Source organism: Colius striatus, chromosome 1 (genome assembly GCF_028858725.1).
Source record: "Colius striatus isolate bColStr4 chromosome 1, bColStr4.1.hap1, whole genome shotgun sequence".
In the NCBI taxonomy this organism is placed as follows: Eukaryota; Metazoa; Chordata; class Aves; order Coliiformes; family Coliidae; genus Colius; species Colius striatus.
Window position 1 is genome coordinate 178,334,564 of NC_084759.1, and position 24,199 is coordinate 178,358,762.

Below are 24,199 nucleotides of genomic sequence, written 5' to 3' on the forward strand. Positions count from 1 at the left end.
TGCTTGCAAAACACACAGTAGATCAGAGGACCTTAGGTGGTAAACTCGCTGGTGAACTCTTCAACAAATAAATGAGCATTACCTGGCAAGAGACATATTTTTTATATTCCTGGAACAATCAGTGAAATACATGCAGTAAAAGAATAAAAATAAAACTGGAATGGTGTCAAGGGTATAATTTTGTACACAAAACTGATTTCGTTCTTCCATAATGTTTACAATGCATAAAGTCTTCAGAAGACAAAACAGATTAGAAATACTGAAAAAATTTAAAAGTTAACCCTGTTGGAAAATCTATAATGAAAGAGGACTTTTTTTTTTTTAACTTTGTCTCCTGACAATAATATAGGTCTTCAAATATACACTCCTTTTACAAATAAATCAGTAGCATCTAAACTGCTTGAAAAGAACAGATAAACACATCAAAGGTTCAAAAAGCTGACAAGATCATATTATCCAATGTATGTCATACTTACTGGTATTTTAAAATCTCAGCATTCATAGTTTTCTATTGTACAGAATAAACTGGTTGAGCACAGCTCTTAGCAGAGTTCCAGCTGACTCTTTTGTTAAATTATGCTGCTTTTCCCCTCTATATAAACCCAGATGATTCTTTAGTAAAAGTCTCTAAAACAACTCACCTTTAAGACTTAAATATTTTAACTCTCTCTCTTTTTTTTTTTTTTTTTGTGTGTGGTTATTCATTTAAACATTTACTTCTGATGTATGGAATGGATTTTTTTCTTCATTTGACCGACTTCTCACACAAACCTACTTTTGAAATCAAATGTCCATATTATATGGTTTTCCTTTGATTACATGCATATGACATTTAATGCATCTCTAGGTCAACTTTCTAAAAACTAAGATACAGTACACAACAGTGAGCTATGCGTACACATAAGCCAATTACCAAACACACCAACACCCCACATTCCTGATGTTCTGTCCTGATACGTTAAATTCATTCTCACCATTACTCTTCATAACCATTAAATGTTAGATTTTTCTTTTCTCATGTATGAGTTTGGCCCTCTGCCTCATCTCATCACTATTATAGACACATATACGACTCCCTCTGACTCAAACTTGACCTTATTACACAGTATATGCTTACCCATCCATATTACCAAAGTCTTTGTATTCAAATGCTGAGCTGCCTCACACCAGCCAGCACCACAAAGTCTGTGCTGAATCTCTCTGTCAGACATTGACCCCGCACCTATTTTGTTTGTTATCCTCTGAGGTCAAAGTTGTTCTGCCAGAAAGTAAGGGAGAATAGACAAAAGAGTTTTAATGGTACATCTTGAGTCACTTCAGCCACCCAGATCATGCTCTATGGACACCAAATCCCTGCCTAGGATAATACAATCTTCTCCTCCCTTTACAGGTAGGGAGTCTGGGTTCTACAGCAAGGAGAATTAAGTTCTCATATCCAGTTTATGAGCCGCTGGGTCAAGGCCCACAGCACAGCTTTCAGTAGAAATAAATTTGCGCATGATTTGTGTCTAAATTAGAAAATTTTCATAATTAGGAACGCAATGATCAATTGTCTATCTCTGTTTAGGGATTTTTATAAAACTCTTAGGAATTCTGCAGGTATCCAGGATACCATTTTCTGCATACTACTAAAGTTTACTACAAGAAAGTGCACTGATGAAATCTGTCTCCATGCAAAGTTTTTCAAAAGAATTATCTCCTCTGAATTTATATTTTCTCTAGGAAAACTGAAAGGTAAATGGTTTAGACTGGCTGCAGATGTACATCTCCAATGATATAATTGACTCTATTGCAGTCCAACTCATCTTGTCCCATTGCACCACCGTCTCTCCTTTTTGCAGCACATGCCTGGCTTTTTCTGAAACATAACACTTCATTTGCCAGCAAATTTTGCAACAAATTACTAAAAAGTCAATAGTATAGATTTGGCATATACAAAATATAAATGGTAACATATTTACTTTTCATAAAACTATGGTGCTTGACATGTATTTTATTTAATCAAAATCCATAATCATTATTTTTTTTAAACATTGTTCAGTATTTTTCTGGGGTTATTTCCCTCATTATTTTCATAATACTAGTAGCCATATAAATTCCTAGACATCAGATCAAATGCTAATAGAATCTTTTCCCATTGCTGTGTATTTGATATATATCCTTAGAACACATTTTCGAGCTTTTAAATTTTTTAAAAGGCTTATATAAATATTCTTCCCCAAAACCCTTGATTATTGCAAAGATTATTATTAGGTAATATCTTACAGGAAAGGTCATCACCCTTACAATCATCAAATTCCATTGAGATTAGTTTAAACTTATTATACTATGAAATTAAATAAGGCTATATTCTAAATAGTTGCATGAAAGAGGAATTTTCCTCCTAAGATTATAAATGGTGATATCTTTTACCAATTATCTGCTCAGACCCACAGTCAATGACCCTTAAACCCAAAATTTTCTATTCACCATGTGTTAAAATTAAATTTATGCATTTTACTTTTCATGTTCTCTAAGATGTTAAAAGCAGCAATCAAGATTGGAGTCCCATTGTTATATACTGTACAAACTCATTAACTTGGATTCCATTTGGCTATGTTTAAAGGTTACAAATCTATTCTAAATTCATTACTATCAAAGGAGACACATTCATATGAATTATCATTCATTGCACCTATCTTTTTAGAAGCAACTCTCAATAGGATAGATAACTGGAACAGAAAATTTTGATTCCTCAATCAGTAGTTTCAACGGGGATAGGGTATCTCACACATATTCTATCGAAGTCTCAGAATATATTTTTTGTTGCATAGAAGATACTAGAAAGGAGACACAACACTGTTCATATAATTCTGCTTTGTTAAGTGCAACTCAGCACAAAACTGAAAGGAAAATGTGTCTTTTTGAAAGAGATCAAAAACCAACAGAACGTACTTTAAAGATGCATAGGGAGAGTCATTGTTTTACAGAAAATGGAAACGAAGGTGTATAAAGGTGAATAATTACAAAAGAATAGCAGAAATTTTTAAGCTTAAAATCAGTAAAGGTAAAGAATTAAATGAAAAAGAAGAAAGGTGCATGAAAGGTAAAACCAAACAGTCCCATTAAAAAAAAAAAAAAATCCGCCCTATTTTTATGAGGACGGGGATAGGCTCTGATCTAGTTTACCATACAATAAAGTCACAACTGAGAAAACAATTAGTAGCTTGAACAAACCTCAGCTTAATGTGTATTAGCAGTCAAATCCAATGGCAATCACTCTAAGGAATAGGGGAGAAAAACCTGTGGTGTATCTCCTCTTGAATACTGTGTGGAATTTTAATATAGATGCCTAATATAACAGATCCTGATTGAGATTGTAAGTGGTACAGTGAAACTGACGGAGGTTTAGGGAAAAGTAATGTATTTGTTAAGAAGACTTGGATTATTCAGACTGGAAAACAGATAATTGGACAGAAGAAAGTGATGAATAACTAAAAAAAATGTGAAGAGTTCAAAGAAGGTAACTAGGGAACTACTTTCCCATTCTACAATGTAAGAAACATCAAATAAAAAGTTATTTGTTAGTTCAAAACTAACTGGTTCTTTAAAAAGTGCACAGGAAAGCTTCAGCACTGCTTGCACAGGGTGTTATGGATGCTACAAGTTTCAAAGGATTTGAAAACGGATCAAACTCACAGAAGAAAAAGTCTAGTGGAAAGTTAATTCAAAGATATCATTGGCCTCAAGACATTGCTCAAAGCTAGGAGAATATTCTAGAGAAGTGTCCCTATGCACCTGCCTTCTCTTCAGATTCTCCTCTGATGTGGTAAGGTAATCCTGTAATAAGATCTATCAGGAAGAATACAAGAACATTAGCTTTTTTATTCTTGAAAAATTAGACTAAATGCAAGTAGTAGCACATAAAAATTGCAATAACATATGAAGTTCTTTAGAAGGAAAAATGATTTTTTTTTTTTAATAACTTCTCAAGAAAAAGTAAATGATCGCTTAATCTTCACTAATTTAATTTATTATTATGAATTATTGTGAAAAATATTGTGGATATATAGATAGCAAAGCACAAGAATAGTCTTTCTAGGAAGGCTGAAAGGTAGATTTCAGCAAGGTTTAAAAAAAAAGACAGACAAACATTTGTTAGAATATAGTTGATTTTTCCTCTTTGAAGAAAAATTGAGTAGACAATCTTCCAGGTCAAATTTCTATTTTATGACTACAATTTCCACTAGAGTGGAAATGAAAGAGAGATGAAAAACTTAAAGATGTATTCCAATAAAAAGTGCACCTCAATTAACAGACAGTTCAAAGTTAATTAAATTAATTAAGTAAAGGTTTGAGACAACACGTATGGTGCTTCATTCTTTCAACACGTATGGTGCTTCACTCTTTCGAAGGATACAATGAACTGAATTGAAGATTTTATACGACAAATGTTTTGACACTTTTTATCATTTTAAATGTATCAGATAGGAATAGAAAGGAAGCCTGAATAACGAAAAATTAAAAGCATGGAACTGAACCTTAGGTGGACAATTATTAGCAGAATGTCACCTCTCAAATAAAGAGGGAATAATCCCATATATAAACTCCTGTTATCATGTGCAAAGTCAGTTTTGTGGTAAATATAGCACACTTCAGGCTCCAGGACTAGCAGACAGTGCTTTTCAGTTGAAAATCACTCAGAACACCACCAAAAACTTAAGCGAGAAAGCACTTACCAGCATTAATAAAATCTAAATTTTTACTGGAAGAAAACAAAGAAGTACAAGTTTTGTTCATCAAGATGCTAAATTCAAAAATCTTCCACTTTGTTTAGAATAAAGCCTCAAAACAGGAGGCAATGTGAGATCCCTTGTATAGAACAATAAATATTCAACAAATATAATACCTGATAAAAAGTTAACATTGTTTGGAACAGTAATTACTCAAACTTAAATATCTGAGCCTTATATGGGGGCAGTCCCAGCCCCCTTCCCCATCCAACATATGCTACTCTAGGATTCCTACTTTATATTCCATACTTCAATGGACTGTGTCCAGTCCTGACATCTGATAAATTTTGTGGAGATTTCAAAGAATTGTTCATTCACACATGATACCACTGTTGCTCCACAAACATTTCTCTGTTAAAAGGATAAGAAACTTGCTGTAGCTGACCCTGCTTGGGCAGGGAAGCTGGACTAGGTGATCTCCAGAGGTCCCTTCCAACCTCACACATCTATGTACTATGGCCTCATGAACAGAGTCAGAAGAGCTTTGTTGAAAAAAGATTTGATAAAATATCCCAATCTCTGCTTCCCTTAAAGACCAGACAGAAGATAGGCTATTGTTCAAATTATATTCTCTCTTTTCCTCCACTAGGAATTTCAGGAAAAAGGAATTAAATTATACAAAATAAAATCAACAAAAAAAACACTGCTCAAAATGGATTAAAGTCTTACTAGGTAGCAACCAGGACTGATGTTTTCAGTCAGTATGATTTATGAATTTTGGTTCTTTGTGCTGTATATCAGCAAATAAATGAACTGCTTAGGAACCATTCCCCGGGGGAAAAATATGTATGCAGAACAAGTTCAATTTTAAGACTCTCAAAGTTAATTTAACTATAAAATTATTTAAAAGTATTAGTTAATTTTCATTGTATCTTAAGTGAAATAGTGTGATGTAATTATTCATGTTTACTGAAGTCTGTATATCCTGCCCAGCATTATCTTCACTAGTTTTTGATTTTTCACCAGACAAATTCAAAAGAAAAAAATTTCAGAATGCTTCTTAATGAAATAAATAGTTTCTTAAAAATATCTCAATTTTACATACAGGAATCCACATCAGACCTTTCTTGTATCTCTGAATTGATAAAGGTAATGACATCTCTAAATATTTTTACACTTTTTATATATAATGTGCTCTTCTGTCATCCATAGATCAACTTTAAAATAAAAATATTGTCTTCTCCTAAATATAATGATAAAATAAATACAACATTACATGAGTATTTGTCTTCATTTCAAAACAATGAAAACACCACCTTCTGTACAAGGAATCAATGGTGTGTAGCTTAATACAAACAACACACACATATGCATACACAGTATCTTAAAATTATATATTTTTACTTCAACACCAAAAGTATCATCTGTTAAAGTGAACATAAGGAAGTAGTATTCTTTTGGAAGACTGATCAAAGAAATAGTTATAGAAAGGGATATTTGTTATTTATAATCCAATTTATCTGGCCATAAAAATTCTTCTTAAAAAAAATCCCTGAAGTTACCTGCAACTCTGATTGTTCTGACAACTCTGATATCCTTTACCAGAAATAGGGTCCTCGTGTATTAAAAGACAACAATTACAATTAAAAAAATTATCATCTCATGTAAAAAGTATCTAGCCATTTGAAAAGGGTCAAAGAAATTGGCGACGTTTCACATATATATGTTGGCAACATGATTCATCTCATTTTACTTTTTGCAATTAAGCTGGATCTACTTTATTTCTGAGAGATAATTGACTTTTTCCTTTTGTTAAAATCTCTAATTGTTCCTATTACGGGGGAGTGTAGCAATTTAAATATTCCTATTACTAATTTATTTTTATAAACAACTACCTTGAAGGATTGTATGAGGTTACAATCAGGTTTAAACAGTTAGAGGAAAGAGGAATTACAAAGGGGTCAACTAGATAGCTGCTAGACATTATACAAGGAAACACAGTCTGAATTCTGTAGTTTATAGTGAGGAAAACTTTTGTTTGCTTGTTTTTGTTAAAAAATGCTGCATTAACAAACTGCTCTGTACAAAATTTGATGGACAGCTTTTCTATGAAGAAGAAAACTGCAACTTCAATTAATACAAAGATTTTATATTTTGCATATGTAAACATCACAATGATATGTTTAATTAGGCATGCAACCATGCTTTTAAACTATAACAGGTGATACCTAATAGCAAGAGAATAGTTGCAAGCTTAAACAAAAGCCTAGAGAGAACTGGATGAGCCAGAGGCACTGACATCTATTTAAATATGCTATGCCATTTTCAACATAATTAGTTATCTAATTGCAAACTCAAACTTAGTCAATGCATTTGCACATGTAATTAATTACAGTTTGTTTAAAAGCACTTCATTTGTAGTGCTTTATTCTTCATTTCCTGCAAATCACATTACCAAAGGACAGATTTAATTTTCAAAAAACCAGAGACAAATACATAAAATGAAGAAAGGGATAAAATAAAAGAAAGCACTATAGGGTAATATATCATTAGCACTACCTAGAATTTCAGAAACAATCTTTTTTTTTTTTCCTTTAGTTGTTTTAACTATTCCAAGCTCCAATATATACAAATTCTAAAAGTTTTAAGTTAAAATATAAAAACAGAAAATCAGTTACGTAGATCAAATTCATGTTGTAAATCATCCAGGTACGCAATTTTTGACAAAATAAGGGTCTTATTTATTGATATTTATTGTTTGTCTCATTTTAGCATCCAGAATCTCTACAAACAGATTTGGCATTATTATGATAGCTTTTCTATTGTTATGTTCTAAGCATTTTACAATTGGAGTATAAACAACTGTGCTGGATGCAAATCAGTATATAGGCATACAAAGAAACAAGATCACCAAAAAGAGCAATACAAATAATTTTCCATAAAGTTTCAAATATTTTAAAGATAGTCATAAGCGGCTAAGTAAATGGATTTACAGAGGCTGATCTTCTCATTTTTTTTTTCCTGTGTGTGGGGAACATCAAAGAAACTAAACAGTGTTTACTTGAATTACTAGATTAGTGATCAGAGGCAGGCTGAGAAAATGCACAAGTTCTGTGTGTTACAAGACAATGCAAAAATTTATAAAGGACTAAAAATGAAGAACAAACTGAGTCTTGAGAATGATGATTTGCTTCTGCTATGGGTATTGCTCAAAAGATGTAATACAGTGGCTGTGGAGATGCTCCATACTGTGACAGATCTCCAGAGCCTCTTCCAAAGAAAAGCAGAAAAATGACATCTGCACCTATTATTTTTTGTGAGTTGTGGAAATGTGTCAGGTTTTCAGTCCTGCATACTGTCATTGTTGTTGAGCCTTTTTATTTTCACAAGGACAAAATTACAAGTACTGTTCCTGGCAGCAGAGAAGAAACTGTGATTGCAACAGGACTGAGACTATAGTAGTTTGGTTTCTTTTCACTTAGACTTTATTGACTTAATGTAGTACTTCCTTAAATTTTTCTGTCTCAGTAGAGCTTTGTGTCGGTAGAATGTGTGTCATCGTAACTGGATCATAATTTTTAAAAGACAAAAATGAGATTTTTCAGACTTGTACTGACATGTTATTAATTTTCTATCAGCTAATTTTCTCAGGAATTCTGATTAGCTTTAATGCACATTAAATACTGTAACATAACAATATTTTCCTAGTATTTGTATGTATATGCATTTAGCTTGCTTTAATATGGGTCCTCTTATTCCTTTTGATGGTATGAATGTCTTATGAATGCAGCTCTTAACTGGACTTTGTGCAGTCTGTTTTAAACACCCAGGGCTTTGATCTGTTGTAGCCAATAAGGTGATACTAATGGCAGTCTGGCATTATGCTGATGTGAATATAATTTGATGACTCATATAATCAAGACTTCAAGAAACTTTTAAAACAATATTGAAAGTAACTGATTGTTATTTGGTCAGAAATTGAGACTCATTGTATTTTAAATATCCAAAGATGAGTGTAATCAGGATACAGCTGAAACAGAGTGGAGATACATCTCAATGAAACCAGAACTCCATTCTGTTTTGCAAATATTATTTATTTTCTGAAGCTTCAATTTGAGCAACAGATTTTATTTTGGTATTCAAGATTCACATTGTGTTGCATCTTCCATTAGGAAGTATAGACTCCATTCAGCAATAAGATCTTTATACCTAACCTAATTACAGTATCTGAAAAGCTGACAGGAAATAAACATGACTAATGATTCTGATTATTTCTCAACTGCTGACCTATCCAACAATCTGTCTGCACAGAACCATGTGAGGTGATCACAACTGATGTTTACATGTCTGACGTGAGAAATAACTACTGTAGTATATCACACTTGTATCTGTGTAATACTTTAAAATTGAGGTAAAAACTGAAAATGAAATAATGTTTAATTTAATCTGAAATTAAGAGATAATTTCTGGGAAATTTCTCATTTTCAGAATAAGTGAAACATTTCATTCTCTTTACACATCTACAGGGATGCAAAGCCTGTTTTCAGAAATGTCCTTATCATGACAATAGCACTGTCGAATCACTTCACCAAACAAAACCCAACAACAGTGAGAGTAAAACAATTAAGCTGTTCAACTCAATTTGTTTTCAAATTTTCATTTTTCGCCAGTTGCTCTGATTGTCAAGATAGAGAGTTTCGGGTACTGAAGAGTACTCAAGAACATCAGCTTAGCAATCTTTCCTTGTTTTAAGAGACATGCAGTTTACATGTTCAACCTGGTTCTTTTTAACCTAAGCAGTATTTTTCTCCAGTGAGTAAGGGAAGTTTTGAATTTCTTGTAATTGAAGTCAGTGTGTTTAAGCATATATTATACACTTAATTTATATTTAGAATGAAAGCTTCTGTGACAACACAGATTCTGAGTTTGAATAGTTGAATCATGATTCATTTCAATCTACTTTTCAGTTCTGTTTCCAGCATACCTCTCATACCTCTTGATTCTTGATAAATTTGGCAGGTTTTTTCTCTCATTCATGTATACATCACATATACATATTTATAAAAATACATTTATATGAGTAGATATATGTATAAATATGCATTCTATATACAAAATGAAAATTCATGTCCACTATGTAAAATATTTAGGAGATATTCTAAATTTAGCAAAAAATAGTGTCTTATCAATTTCTGTCCTTACACTGGATGCCACAGTCAGTGCTCTATTCAGATTTATTCTCCAGAACAGAGCTGTTTTCTCAGCAATCATATGTTAAATAATGTCTATAAGATGATTACACTAGAAATTAGTCACACATCTGAACATCAGGGATATTCTTCTATTATTGACCATTCTTAAAATATCAACCAGTGAGGATAGTTGGGAGACAAAGAATGATTCAAATACAAATAGTTTTCACTCATTGCTGTTAATTGTGTAATCCTTACAACTCCAAATATGTACATCATCCTTACAGGTACAGCTACATATAAGAAAATTCAAAGAACAATTTCTATACAGTAAATGACTCAAAGATTTAAGTCCCAAATGCTTGCTGGATGTTTGCCAAATGGAGTACGACATTTTTAATTGCTTCTGATGAACCATCTAATTTGTTATGAAGAGTGACTCTTGTGCATACACATAAATGACTGGTGCTATTTCAGGTAGTGTACTGAGACATCCTCATGGCAAGGGCAGCTATAACAATGTTCAAGAGAACTGTGCCTTTCTGAAACTGTGGCTTATAACAACAGACAGGATAACTAGGAAATCTAAAACGCCACTAGACAGGTGTGTTTAAGCAATTGAATCTCACCTATAAAACCTGTAAAATCTACGTCTTTTCTTCGTAAATTAAAAGTTATACACAAAGACTTCTTACTTCAACACTCAGCATCACAGAACTAAGTAGATAGAAGACAAAATCTTGCCAAAAACCTGTGAAATTGGTAAAAGACAACTGCGGGCCAAAGAGTTCAACATATATTGACATATTCAAAATGATCTTCATGAGACTGTGTATGAGGGGACACGTCTGTTAATATTTGTAAAAGACTCATCAAAATCTGTTACATCAAAGGATCCATAAGGAACAGAACACAACAACCTATGCAGAAGCTCTTACAGACTGGTACAAAGTACAGCACTGGTAAAAAACAGAAAAGATACATGAGCACAGAAGATGAAGGCAGGGTTGGGAGAACAGGAACATAATTTCCTAAAATGTTCCCTAAAAACTTAAAGAAGGGTTATAGGATGAGTTACACTACACTAGCTGATTAGCTGCTGATACAGCTATTTCTACTGTAAATGTTTCAGTCCATGAAGAATTTGTAAGTCTTCATATTAAATGAGTCTCAAACTACCTACAAAATGGTCAGGCTTGTCCTTTTCATTACCATAATAAAAATTCACATTATCCACAGATAAATGAAGATGGTAAAGATGTTACCCTGTGCTTCATGGTTAGGGAATTTCCCTTTAGGGATTTTCCCTTTACCAATCTGTAACCTTCCACTTGTAGCATTGAAATCTGCTTTTGACTTTGTAGTCTTTCACTGACATACCCCAAGGCTGCTGTGGTAAAACTTTTACCATGTACTCCCAAATGCTTTTGTCCTCATGGTCTTGTCAAGACTTTGATTTGTCTCTAATACTGCATTTCTCATGGAAAAGGATTATGATTGATATTTAAGTCACCCTTTCACCACATACCAGTCTTTCACCTCTTAGTTTGTAGCTTTTGGTTTATAACTTGAGTCAGGAATACATAGAGCTTAGCAGACAACATTAGTAGATAATTATTACTTAAATAGCCCAGAAGCTGTACCCAGAAATGCACACGCACAGAACTCCACAACCAGTTAAATTTAAGTACAACATCTGCATCTGATCAGTGTGCTGCAGTCAGCATCATCAGCACTAATGTGTAAGAGAAACTAGCTGGGACACCAAGCTGATCCTGCTCTAACTATCATCACTGTGGGAACTGTTCAGGGGAATATCTGTGGCACTGGAGGGAATGATGGGGAGTCTTGCCTAGAGATATCCCAGTCCCTAGTTTTCTGGCTGGCAGTTAGTATAACTTTCTCCTCTCTTTCTTTGTCCCATTCTTTTTTCTATTTTAAGTGTTCAAATGAAGTAATTTTTTTCATAAAGTATATAATCAGCTATGAATCTCATAGGTATGCCTGTTTGCTCAGCCCTTGAGCAACACAGAAAAGACAATTTTAAGAAACCATCTACAAAAATCAGCAGACATGTAGGTAGCTTTCCTGATAGACCTGATAATTTTGCCCTTGTTTGGATAATCTCAAGCATGAATTATGGAAACAAGATTAAGGATAGTACTAATAATAAGAGTGAAACAGTTTAAGTCTGTGTGGCAAAGCCAGAAGGAAAGTATCACTATTGACAGTATTTTTATATTTTCAGGGGGAAAGAAACAAAAAGAATATTTGAATAGTCAGAGTGAAACATTTTGGTTAAAAAATCCTCAGGCATTACTTCTTCAAAAGTTGACCTAAATTTTCAGATTCTATATAGTAGAGATCCCAAAAGAACATATCTAAAGCTGATCTAAGCTGAACTTGTTCAAACATCATCATTTCCCAGCAGAAGACAAGAATTAGGGATCTCTTGGTAATCTCTCAGGATACTAAAGCTTTCCTTAGGGAAACACAGAAACTGAACCAAAGAAGCAACATCCTAACAGGTTTATGACATCTCTCAAATAATTCAAAATGTTCAAGACTTTTTTAGTTAAATAGTTTGGAAAACACAGGATTGCAACACTGCAGCTAAACCTCATAAAGTATTTTCTACCTACCTATGTAAATCTGATTGTAAAAACACATAGTTCATTTTTGTCTTCATCTGGAAGGAAATGTAGCAGTTTAATTGCTTTCCATACCTATGACAAAATTCAGCCTTCTTTTATTACATGTGTGAGAGCTCTTAATAAAAAACAGCAAGTGCTGGTCATATTAACCTCTGTCTCTTAGCAAAGAAACTAGAATTAACATCATCTGAATAAAACTTACAGGAATGAAAAATATTCTGATACCTAAAAAATTCTTTTCATAAATTCTCAAAGACTTTATTGTGCTGAGATAAACATTAGCATAATGCCTAAGGATACATTTTTTTTTACCTGGCTAGGGAGTATTGGCAGCATAGATATTGAACCTAAACTGTGGAATAACTCATTAGGAAATATGCAATAGCTGTGGCAAGATTTACTACAAATACGCTTGAAGTGTTTTTAAAAATTAATATTATGCTGCTGTGCTTAGCTTAATTAGCTTTCTTCCTCATTTACAAAGCATATCTGTCTGGTTTATGAACTTAGTCTCTATTCTCCATTCTTGAAAACCTGTTTAATTAAAGTTTTAACTACTGCATAAGCTTTAGAAACAGCAGAATGACTTTTATCACTGAAAATCTAAATCATTCTTTTAAATATGATCATACCTCCATATAATATATTGCAAATATGACATGCTCCATAATACGCCTGAAAAGGCAAAGTGATACTGCTACTTTTAATTATGCATGCCACCTATTTCCACTATGTTGCACGTAGGCAGTTTTTGGATTTTTTTTGCATAGAAAGTTGCACTAGCAATGAAACTGTGATTAATTTAGCCAATTACCAAGTCAGTCCCCTGAAATCCATTAAAGGTCACCCTTCCTTTTGAGGTATGTACCTATTTCTAATCTGTTCATGGCTTTCCTCATCCATTATTCTGTTCCATCTCCTTTAAAAGTCCATCGTTTCTTAAATTCCCACCTCTACTAGTAGGTCACTATGCTTTGGTTTTCAATTACAGTAAATCCTATCACAGTCTTTTTCAGCATTTATCAATTCCTCTTCTTCATGCTATAATAAATGATTAAATTCTAATTTATTTTTGCTATATATACAAAATTGAAAGCTGCTCATTAGAAACACTATCTGGGATATACCTGAACTTCTACAAATACATGACATACAGTTTATCATAATATATTTTTGGCTGCATATTAAAAAGCTTGTGGCATAGTGGTCAGCAAGCAGAAATTATTTGTGCAATCACTGCCAACAGAATACAATAATGCAGAAAATATTTTTGGCTCCCCTATGCACAGATGCTGGAGACCCCGCTTAATGAGTTGTTAGCCATTATACTCAAAATACACTACAGTTTCATCACACAATTTACTCCACAGAAGCAGAATGTCAACAATTGTCAGTTCTATAATAATGAAAAAAGATAATAGTAATTTTCCCTCTTATTCTCATTTGAATCTCATAACCACTGAGGTGATCAATTTCAAAACCTTATTAGTTCTGCTACTGTGAACTATTCAGGCCCTCATTTCAAGAACGGTTTGCAGTGCAAAACTATGGAAGCAATCTTTTTAAATGAACAATTTACAACTGGTACTTGTGCCAACATGCATTTATAAGCTTTGCATAATAGCAAACACAATAATTTCAAAATTTATAAATTAAAACACAGGTAATTATTGAGTATAGCTGACAAGCAGTGGTATAATACATAGTGTCGTCAAAACACTCTGTCAGGCTGTGAAGAAAAAGAAAATTGACAGAAAAGTTTACATTTTAAAGTAAAAAAGAATCATTTTAAAGAGAGATAAAGAATCACCAGTTCAGTTTGTGCAGAATTCTGTATTTATTACTCCATTTTGAAATGTATAAAATTATAAATCTTTGAAGAGGTAGCTTTTCTGGTATTCTTTACATATGCTCTTATCCACCAAAATGTTTCAACTAGACTTTTATTTAGATTAAATTGGCCTATTTCTCCCAACATTAACAGAGCTAAGATGGTTCATACCAGCACTGTTCCCCATAGGCACTGGGGGCTTGCTGTTAGGTGACTCCAAAGCCTTCTCTTCTCCAGGCTAAAAGAGTCCTATTTCCTCAGCCTCTCTTGACATAGCATGTACTGCAGCCCCTGATCAGTATGGGGGCTTGAGGCCCTCTGCTAAACTTGTTCCAGATTACCTATGTCCTTTCTGTCAAAACTCAATACTTATTTGGTCTATATTTGGTCTACAACATAATAGTATTTTTCTTTTCCTAAAACCACATTTGTGTGTGTCACAGCCCTGTTTATGCTTGTGTTGAAAACCTATCAAAAGACATCAACATCCTAGAAAATACTTTTCGTCAAAAATAAAGACCTGCCCATTAATAGTATAATCCATTCTCACATTGGTCTCTACTCAGTGTCCAGCACATGTAAGTCAGTAGAGAGAAGTAAACTGGTGACCATAACTCTGATGGATATTTGTGCTGCACAAAACTGCACAACTGAACAATAGCGGGATAGAACAGTGAAAGTTCCATGCTCTGAGGTACTGGGCAAGCAGAGTCCAGACAGGCCATGATAATTCAACAGTCCTTTTTCCAGCTCCTCTCCCAGATTTCTATTCTCCACCCTTGTAGTTTTCAATGCTAAACACATAAAGTGATTGTCTGCCTATTTTCTCTTAATTCTGAATAAATATTAGCACAGTATAGAACGGTACATTCACACAGCTACAGCTAACGCAGGCAATAAGTGTTTGTAGATACACTTCTTGCATATACTGTAGTATGCTTCATAACCATGGGGTACATAACTACAGGGATTTACTGAAAGCCATGAGAAACGTTACTCCAAGGTGCCTAAAGAGCATTTAAAAATCTTCCCTACATTTTATTACTCTGACAGTTTAAAATAGTCCTTGAACACTACTGAGACTCATTATGCACAGTGTTCACAGACATGCCATCTTAAAAGAGATGTGCTTTTTGCATTTTAGAATGCTGCTTCTTTAATTGGACTTTAAAAGAAAGCAGAAATATGGAAAAAACAATTAAATAAACCCCTTCTGCCTCCTGTAGATGCAACTGTCATTTGTATCTTCATTCAAATGCACGCTAATAGAGAGTAGCTGACTACATATTGCAATTGCATACTCAATATTTAGTACTCTTGGGTTTAGTCTAAATAGTAACTGTGTGAAAACTAGTGTTATTTATGGTCTCTCTTGTCTCAGTATTGTCCAAATCAAATCTCCTTACTTCAGAGGTAATAGGATCTGTTGTTTCTTTTTTTTCTTTAAGACTGCAAATTCAGTACGATGAAAGTGAATCATATTTCATTAACTTTTTTCCTTTAATACTAAAAATTGAAGAAGTCATACTGGGTCTACATTGTAAATCCATTGCTTTGAGTGAATTTTGACAAATGAAACCAACTGAAGTATCAGAGAAATTATATTGATGATACGCATGACTTTCTAGCAATCTTACTGCTGCTATCTGTACTCTTAATATTTTCTTCTTAATATATCTTTAACATTTTACAGATACCAAAGGAATGAAGACCTAGCTGCATGCAGCAATGAATAAATGTGGGTATCATAGTAACACACTTTCCAGGGTGGAAAAAAAAAAAGGTAAAAAATCATGTCTTTTCATTATTTGCATTTTCATATATTTGCCTTTGTGATAAATTGTTTTACCCTGTATTTTCTGAAAACAAAAGCATATTTTTACTTTTTTTTTCCTGAAATTCCACTTTCTATTCTTATTCTTTCTGTCTCTCCATGTATAGAATCATAGAATCATAGAACGGTAGGGGTTGGAAGGGACCTTTAGAGATCATCTAGTCCAACCCCCCTGCAGAAGCAGGGTCACCTAGATCAGATCACATAGGAACAAGTCCAGGTGGGTCTTGAAGACCTCCAAGGAAGGAGACTCCACAATCCCTCTGGGCAGCCTGTGCCACTGCTCCATCATCCCCACAGTGAAATAGTTTTTTCTTATGTTTAAGTGGAACTTTTTGTGTTCCAACTTCATCCCATTATCCTTTGTCCTGTTGCCAAATGTTAGGCAATCAAAATCTAATGCAAAGTGAAACATTCCTCCGTCATATTTTATGAGTATGAAGAATGACAAATTTTAGAAATCCAGCTTTTCAGATCTTCATTACTGGGCCTAAAGTTCTCTAGAACCTTAGACATTCATTATGGATTCAGAAAATCTTCGTCCTGGGTTTGTCACATTGCTTTTAGAGCTTAAAGAGTCTGTATCAATATACATTCCCATCATCTGTGTTTACAGAAATGGAGTCCAGTCATGCAAGGACTCTGCATATGGAAATGCAGTCAAAATCAATGGAAACTTTATTTAGGATATTTGCAAGGGTATGATCAATGCTGAAGAGTCATGACAGAGCAGCCTAGCTAGAACCTAAAAAACCCCTTTCATTGGCTTAAAAAAACTTCCATTGGTACCTAACAATAAGTAGTGCAAAATAAACTGCAAAAATCCTATGAGACATGTATTCTGTGCACACAGGCACAAAATTCAAAAATATTTTTGAAGACAAAAAGTTTTTTATCTAAGGGGTAGTTTGCTACAACATCCTTTAGGTACATAAAGTACAAAGGCAGAACAATACATCTGTAATTAGTCAAAAGGAAAGATATTCCAAAATCTGTAATCTCTGAGGATAGCACTGTGTTCCTGTAGAGTACAATCCGTTCTCATTTTTTTCGATCCTAATAGTACTGCCGTCAATGCCGATCTCTATGCTCACTACCCAAAGACAGAGACTGGATGTAGTGGGTCTGGGACGATAGTGATTTTCCACAGCAGCTCTTGCAGTGCTGTGCTTACTGTTGATATCAATATTATGACTACTGCTCTCACGGCATCAGGGCTGTCCCTCCAGCATTCCTTCCCCCACCTTCACCAATAGCTGTGGGTGGGCATGATCTTGGGAGGGACTATGGCCAGGACAGCTGACCCAGGCTGACCAAGGAGATATTCCATACCATATGACGTCAGCTCAGGAATATAAACTGGGGGAGAGGAGCAGGAAGGGGAGGCGAGATTCATTTCTGGCCTTCCCAAAGCAACTGCTACGCGTACTGAAGCCCTGCTTCTCGGGAGGTGGCCGGACATCGCTGCTGATGGGAAGTAGAGAGTAACAGCTTTATCTGCTTCTGCTTTGCTTCCCGCGCGCGTGGCTTTGCTGCTTATTTATTAAACTGCTTTTATCTCAACCCACGAGACTCCCATCTTATTTTCTCCCCTTCCCTGGCTTGCTGAGGAGGTGGGGGATAAAGTGGTGTGGTGGGCACCTGGCATCCAGCCAGGCTCAAACTACCACACTGGACAAGCAAGAAGGGAATAGAATATACCATAAATGTTCCCCACATATCACAATCAACTGTGATTCCTAGCTTTTTTGGGGTTTTTTTTACTGATAATCCATTTTTCTATTGTAACTGAGCCATTGCAAGCAGTACTTTACCACACTAACAACACTTCAGAATATTACCAGAAGTCGTTTTATGTTGGTAAGTGGAGGAGATGAGTGGTGGGTGAGGAAGAAAGGAAAGGATGAAGATAGAACAAGAAGGTTCTTACTACAGCACTACTGAACATAATTTTATTTCTCTGTGATTAAATGGCAAAGGTCAGGATGCAATTCCTGCTGGATGGTTGCCCTGAAGATGTTATGTAGAGAAACATTCTTGTGTCACAAAACTGGAAAAGTCTTAGTTTTTTCTGAAGGCCATTCTTCTTTCAAGAGGCAGGCAGTGATGTCATGGTATAATCTAATACAATTTTCTGTCAAGTAGCAGTCTCTGCATGAAGACAACTGTTTTGTTTGATAACCAGTCCTCAGTGAAAACAATTAACAGCCACAACTATCTGATTAAACTGAGATAGTTCACTGAGATAGTTTAGTGAAAAAAACAGTAAGACTGTCTATTTCATAATGAAAGGATACTGGATGGTACCTACTCTTTGAGGAAAAAAAAACCTCAACAAAATATATGCATGAAGTAGTGAACAGTTTGTTTGACACTGAAAGGATTCTCCAACAAGTAGACAGAATGACCAGATTTTGGTTATATTTTAAGGCAGAATGGAATATTTGACTGGAAAGAATATAACAGACTGTATGACCTTGAAAACAGGAGTACATGAAGTTATACTGAGATTGCTGCATTTAATAGCTACTGATAGTCCTTATTTATATTCATTCTCTACTCCTTTTTCAAAGCCTTTTATATCTATGTTCTTCCTAAAATTCTGTGGCAATAGATTCTGTAATGTAATGATGGACCTTGTAGCAAAAGTTGAAAGGTTACTGAAGCTTGGTTTAGGCCTACAGCCTAATGATACAATGATCTATCTCTGTATTACGATGCTTTGAGTATTTAATTATTCACTTCTTTAGAGTAGTTTTTCAATTTGCACACTTAAATGAAACATTATTTTGCTGAACCATTCTGTTCTCAGAACACTGACTCTTAGATAGCTTAGCAATATCCCTGGACAAAACATTTAAAAATTACTATCTTAGGGGCTCACAAATAATTCTTAAATCAGACACAGTATTAAGAGGCAAACAATTGTGTGAAAGAAACATAATTGAACACCAAGTTTCTTCAGAGCTGGTAACTGTGACAGACAGAAGAAAAACAAATTATTTCAGACACTTACTGGACAGACTTAACTTTAATGTTACTAGTTTAACCCCCATTTTGAACAACATTTCACAGACCTTCATTTATTTGTGTTACTAAAAACTTACCATAACTCTTCTGTGATAGATTACTATAGATTTTTAAATTTCCACTAGTGCATTTAAGATAGATGAGTTTTAATGAGTTTAATTTCAAGTTATTTATAGTGTTGTATAATACCAACATTAATTTTTTTACAAATTAGATTATATTGACTTTTAAAAGAAAGACTGCTTTGGAAGAATTATCATTTAAACAGTCTTCAGTAACCATTGTAATGATTTCTTATTTAATATTAATTCTTCCGTGAATCCACAGAAATCAAAACAAAACTTGATCTATGGGAGCTACACTTTGCAATATTATCTACATATAAACTAACCTATGGATTAATTCTCAAGGACTAAATAGTGATTTTCTGTCTATTCTTTAAATTATTTTGAGGAGGAAGTTCTACGAGTTTATCCAAACTAAATGGTCTGTTACAGTTTTGTGGCATGTACCACATGCTTCCAGGGATTTCCAAGACTACCAAACTCACTTCACTTAGACTATCAGCTAGATTGGAAAAACGAACAGAAAACTGAAATGCCAGAATTTTTATTCCGTGAGTTTGTAACATTTTTTAGTCCCTCAAAGCATATTTCAAAAGGTGAAGCACTGTGTAGTCCACAATGTCTGACTACCAGAGAAATGAAAAAATGAAAGTTTGAAATGGACTTAAAACAGATCACTCACCTACATTGTTTTCAAAAAACAGAAGTCAGTTATAATTATTTTCAAAGTGTCACAATTTTTATTCTACTTAATGTTTTATAGAAATGAACACTGAAAACCAGGATTTTTGCTGTGGAGTCATAACACTTGAAATCAAATCAAAATATAAGGAATTTTCCTATGGTAGTAATGACTTTGCTTATTTGACCTTTCATTATTTCTAGTAATTAAAAAATAGTAAAATGCTATTTAACTTATTTTAATTAATAATATGAGAAAAACCAGAATTCTTGTGCCAAATTATCATTAATCATGCATGAAATAGGATGAAATAGGTTTCATCTATGAAAACATAACTGCAGGCTCATGGTCCATACTTTTTATCATCTATCTCACGGAGCACTAAATGGAAATATTTCCAATTCACAGCTATTTTCAAACCTTTCTTCACAATGGAAGACTGGAAGTCTCATCACGGAAAGAGTGAATTAATTAATTCTATCACATGACATCAAGTAAAATTTGCAAAGCAATAGACAGTCTTTTTTACATTGCACTAACCTTCCAGATAAAATGTCCAACACAGTATAGTTCTCTATATAATCGCTACCGCTTCACGGAACCATTGTACCTGTAAGTGCTAGAACCCCAGCGTATCAACTGAAACAACTTTTCTGCAGTAAGACTGGATGTTTTCTCAGCAAGAACGAATTCCGATTGATCAGCAGAGCAGCAAAAAGCTTAAAGAGGTAGAGTTTTAGCATACAGAGATATATATTCCATTTCACAGACTTGATAATAGAAGCAAGGATGTTCAAACATTCCTCTAAGGTCAGTACACATTAATAGTGCATCACATTTCACCCATACCAAAAAGAGTCAGAACAATAGGAAGGAGTCCCATTTTAATACTTTCAGATATCTTTTTTTGTATGATCCATGTTACCATCTGTTTCATTTGGGGCATTATTTTGTGCTGATAAGGCATAATTCAATATATAAAAATACATAGACATAAAATCTTAAGATATGTAAAACAATTCCTTTTTGTTTGTAACAAAGAATATCTTCAGACATTAAATAGGAGTTGAAGTCCTCTAGGTTTTCTATACATGACAGTTACCAGCTGTCTGTTAAAGTCACAAATATCGTAGTCTCATACCTGCTTGGAGTACCATTACAAAAATAATACATATTTTAGAAAAATCTTGTCAGCTTTGCTGGTTTATCTTACTATTCAAGCTTTTGCTTTACCCTAGTGCCATGAAAAGTGGTAAGTATTAAGAGACAATGATATGTAATAAAAACTTAAAACAGTTATAATAGCTCACAATTTTATTCTTAAGATAAAAATTAGTTTCTACTGTTAAAGCAAAATTTTGGTGCAATCAGATAGGAAAAAATGCACTTCTGAGTTACGGAAATTAATATTTCTATCAATAAATAAATCTAAACTGCTTTACCAAAGGCAAGTGAGGGTCATTGTACAGTCTTCTTTGTCTGTGAGTGATTCAGTAAGCTACAGGCTCATCAGTATTCTGCACACACTCTCACAGCTATTATGCCCCACACCTTTGTCCATTTGGTGAAGAACACCCATAGAAGGTAAAGAAAAGTTAAGTCTTAAGGTATGTGAATGTACAGCACAATTAATCTCTTATATCTGGAATTAAAGTTATTACTTGTTTTTAGTGTTATCAAAAACTAAATTCAGCTTCAAAAATGCAGACAAATACAGAACAGTGAAAAGCAACACTTGAAGTTGCCTTATATTACTTTCTCTTTCTGACATCGCAACAGAAATGAAAGATGAATACTGACTCATGAATATGAGTCTCACCATTGATACAAGTTACAGTATTAAAAACAACTACATCAAGGAACAAATATCTTCTCTAAGAATATATTCCATATTCCATTGTGCCCAAATGCTCACCAGTGCAGCTATCAACTAAGGCTCATTGAGACCACACTCAATTTCCTGATTTGAACTGTAGTTGCCAAGTACTTCTTAAGTATTCACTACACTACAGCAAGAATAATTATCTAAATGAATTGTCTCAGTCTGCCATATTGTCTGAGAGCTCCCAGGGTCATTCATATCTTAGTGTGGGAAACTAGGGATTTACCCACCCAGCTCTATGCCAGTTCTGTACCTAAGAAAAAGAAACCTTTTCAAACAAGTATTTTCATCCAAATAATAGTGTTCCCACAAAACCTTTTGATTTACATATACTAGTAATTTATTTCCTCTCAGTCTCGGTAGGAAGGTCTATCTGTCAGAGTAAACCAAGTCTCGAAGTACTCTAGAGCCTACTCTTTCTACTTTTTCTTTTCTGATAGAATAATTTACTTCAAATCACTTCTACCATATTCCCTATAGATTCCTACACAATGCAGTGAAGGTGGTCACTTATGAGGATTTTTTGCCTCAAAAATAAAATACAATAAAATAAATGTAAAAACAAATCCACCAACTGAAACAAATGAATAAAAACCTAAAAAATCCACAATACTTTTATTTGCCAATCACAGTATGAAACAGCAACTTGACTCTCTAAATAAAAAATCACAGACCTATAATCTTATTGAAAAAATGCTGTACAATCACCTGCCTTGATATTGTGGAAGGGATATTGTAAAAAAACAAGCATTATTTGCACCCATGTACCTTTCATGAGAGTGTGAGCAGTTTTGTATAGCATTCTCCTCTCATTGAAAAGGAGATAGGTACATTGCTGACATCTCTGTTAAGAACAGATAAAAACAAAATACTAGAAAGTTCTCGTTGTCTAGGATACTGATTTAAAATCCACTGAAAAGCTCCATTATTCCTATAAAGACTCAGAGACTAGGCTTAAAATACTTACTTGATAATGTCTCCTTCAAGAGCAATCACTCGTTTAATGATCTTCTGTTCAGGGTTTCTAGGAGACCTGAGACAGGGGATAAGGTTATACAATCAGTAATGTTCCCATTGTTTTAAGAAAATGAAAAGAAATTCCACAAAGAAATAGACACCATTAAATCATTAGGAGATTCCATGTTTTCCTTGATATAGCATCAATCATCATGTTCCACACTGAAGTGAAGCTACTGTAATCATTCTCATTGCAAACTATCATTGAAAAGCAGATGGTGAAAAATTACCTGCTTACAAACACATCTTTTTATCATGAAAAATATACTCCACAACATCAAAAGTACAATGTCCCACTATCAATAGAGACAGTGTATTTGTACTAAATGTATCATATTTTACATATCAGTCCTGGGAGGAATCAATCACGTTTTAGATGCTCATATGATTTAAATATATGAAGTATCCACAGCACTTTCTGGATTTGCCCCCTAGCTGGCTTCAATGTACACTTAATTGAAAGCTGACTACCTCTTATTCTCAATCAGAGCACAGCCTAAGAAAAAACCCCACACCTTTACTATTACAAACTATTATAAATAATTTTTTTTGGTAAAAATTACTGTTGTTTTAATTTTTAACTCATTAAAGTTCAGATTGTAATATTTTAATGTAAAATATAAGTAATTTAAATACTAAGTAATTTAAATAATTTAAATAATTTAGGTAATTTCCTAGAGACCGAATTAAACAATTTTCAAGTTTGCTCTTTCAAACTTCTGTTTTGGCTTAATATCTTATTTTAAAAGGTTCTTTAAAATTCCCCATGTAAGCATTTTCTCTTGACTAATATGTGCATATTGTAATTTAGTTACTGACCTCTCCCTTAATTTACTTTCCATGTGCAAAAAAATCATCATAACCTCGAAAAAAACATCACTCTGAATCTGAGATATGAATATTTGTTCTAAGAGTGGTTAATTTTTTACCATATTGCCATAAAATATTTATCAGAAAGACTTCAAGGAATTCCTTGTAGATAGTTTTTATCGATCAAGAACATTTTTAATATTTGAAGTGTACTAACATTCTGATTATAATTCATGAATATGGCAAAGGACTGGTAAGACAGGTAGCAGCAGGCTCAAAGTAGCCAATAACATGGGCACTTTTAGACCAAGGATTTTCAAGAGGCAACCAGAATGTTTTCTTCAAGAGCCACAATGACTGAACAGGAGGTAAGAGAGACTAGTTCTGTAGTGACGGATACTGATGCTTTCCTGAAAGGTATTTAGTATAACACTGAGATTCCATTGATTATGGAAATTGGAAACGCATGCAGATACAGGCAATTTCTGTC

At 33.8% G+C, this 24,199-nt stretch overlaps 1 protein-coding gene across 3 annotated transcripts in view; it reads right to left on the bottom strand.

Moving 5' to 3' along the window:
* Window positions 1-24,199, bottom strand: part of IMMP2L (inner mitochondrial membrane peptidase subunit 2) — a 472,646-nt gene that overhangs the window by 136,014 nt on the left and 312,433 nt on the right. For all 3 annotated transcript variants that reach the window (XM_061988619.1, XM_061988627.1, XM_061988612.1), the window contains exon 4: window positions 22,850-22,915. In XM_061988619.1, the coding sequence (XP_061844603.1) occupies window positions 22,850-22,915 (66 nt within the window). The remainder of the gene's footprint in view (window positions 1-22,849; window positions 22,916-24,199) is intronic.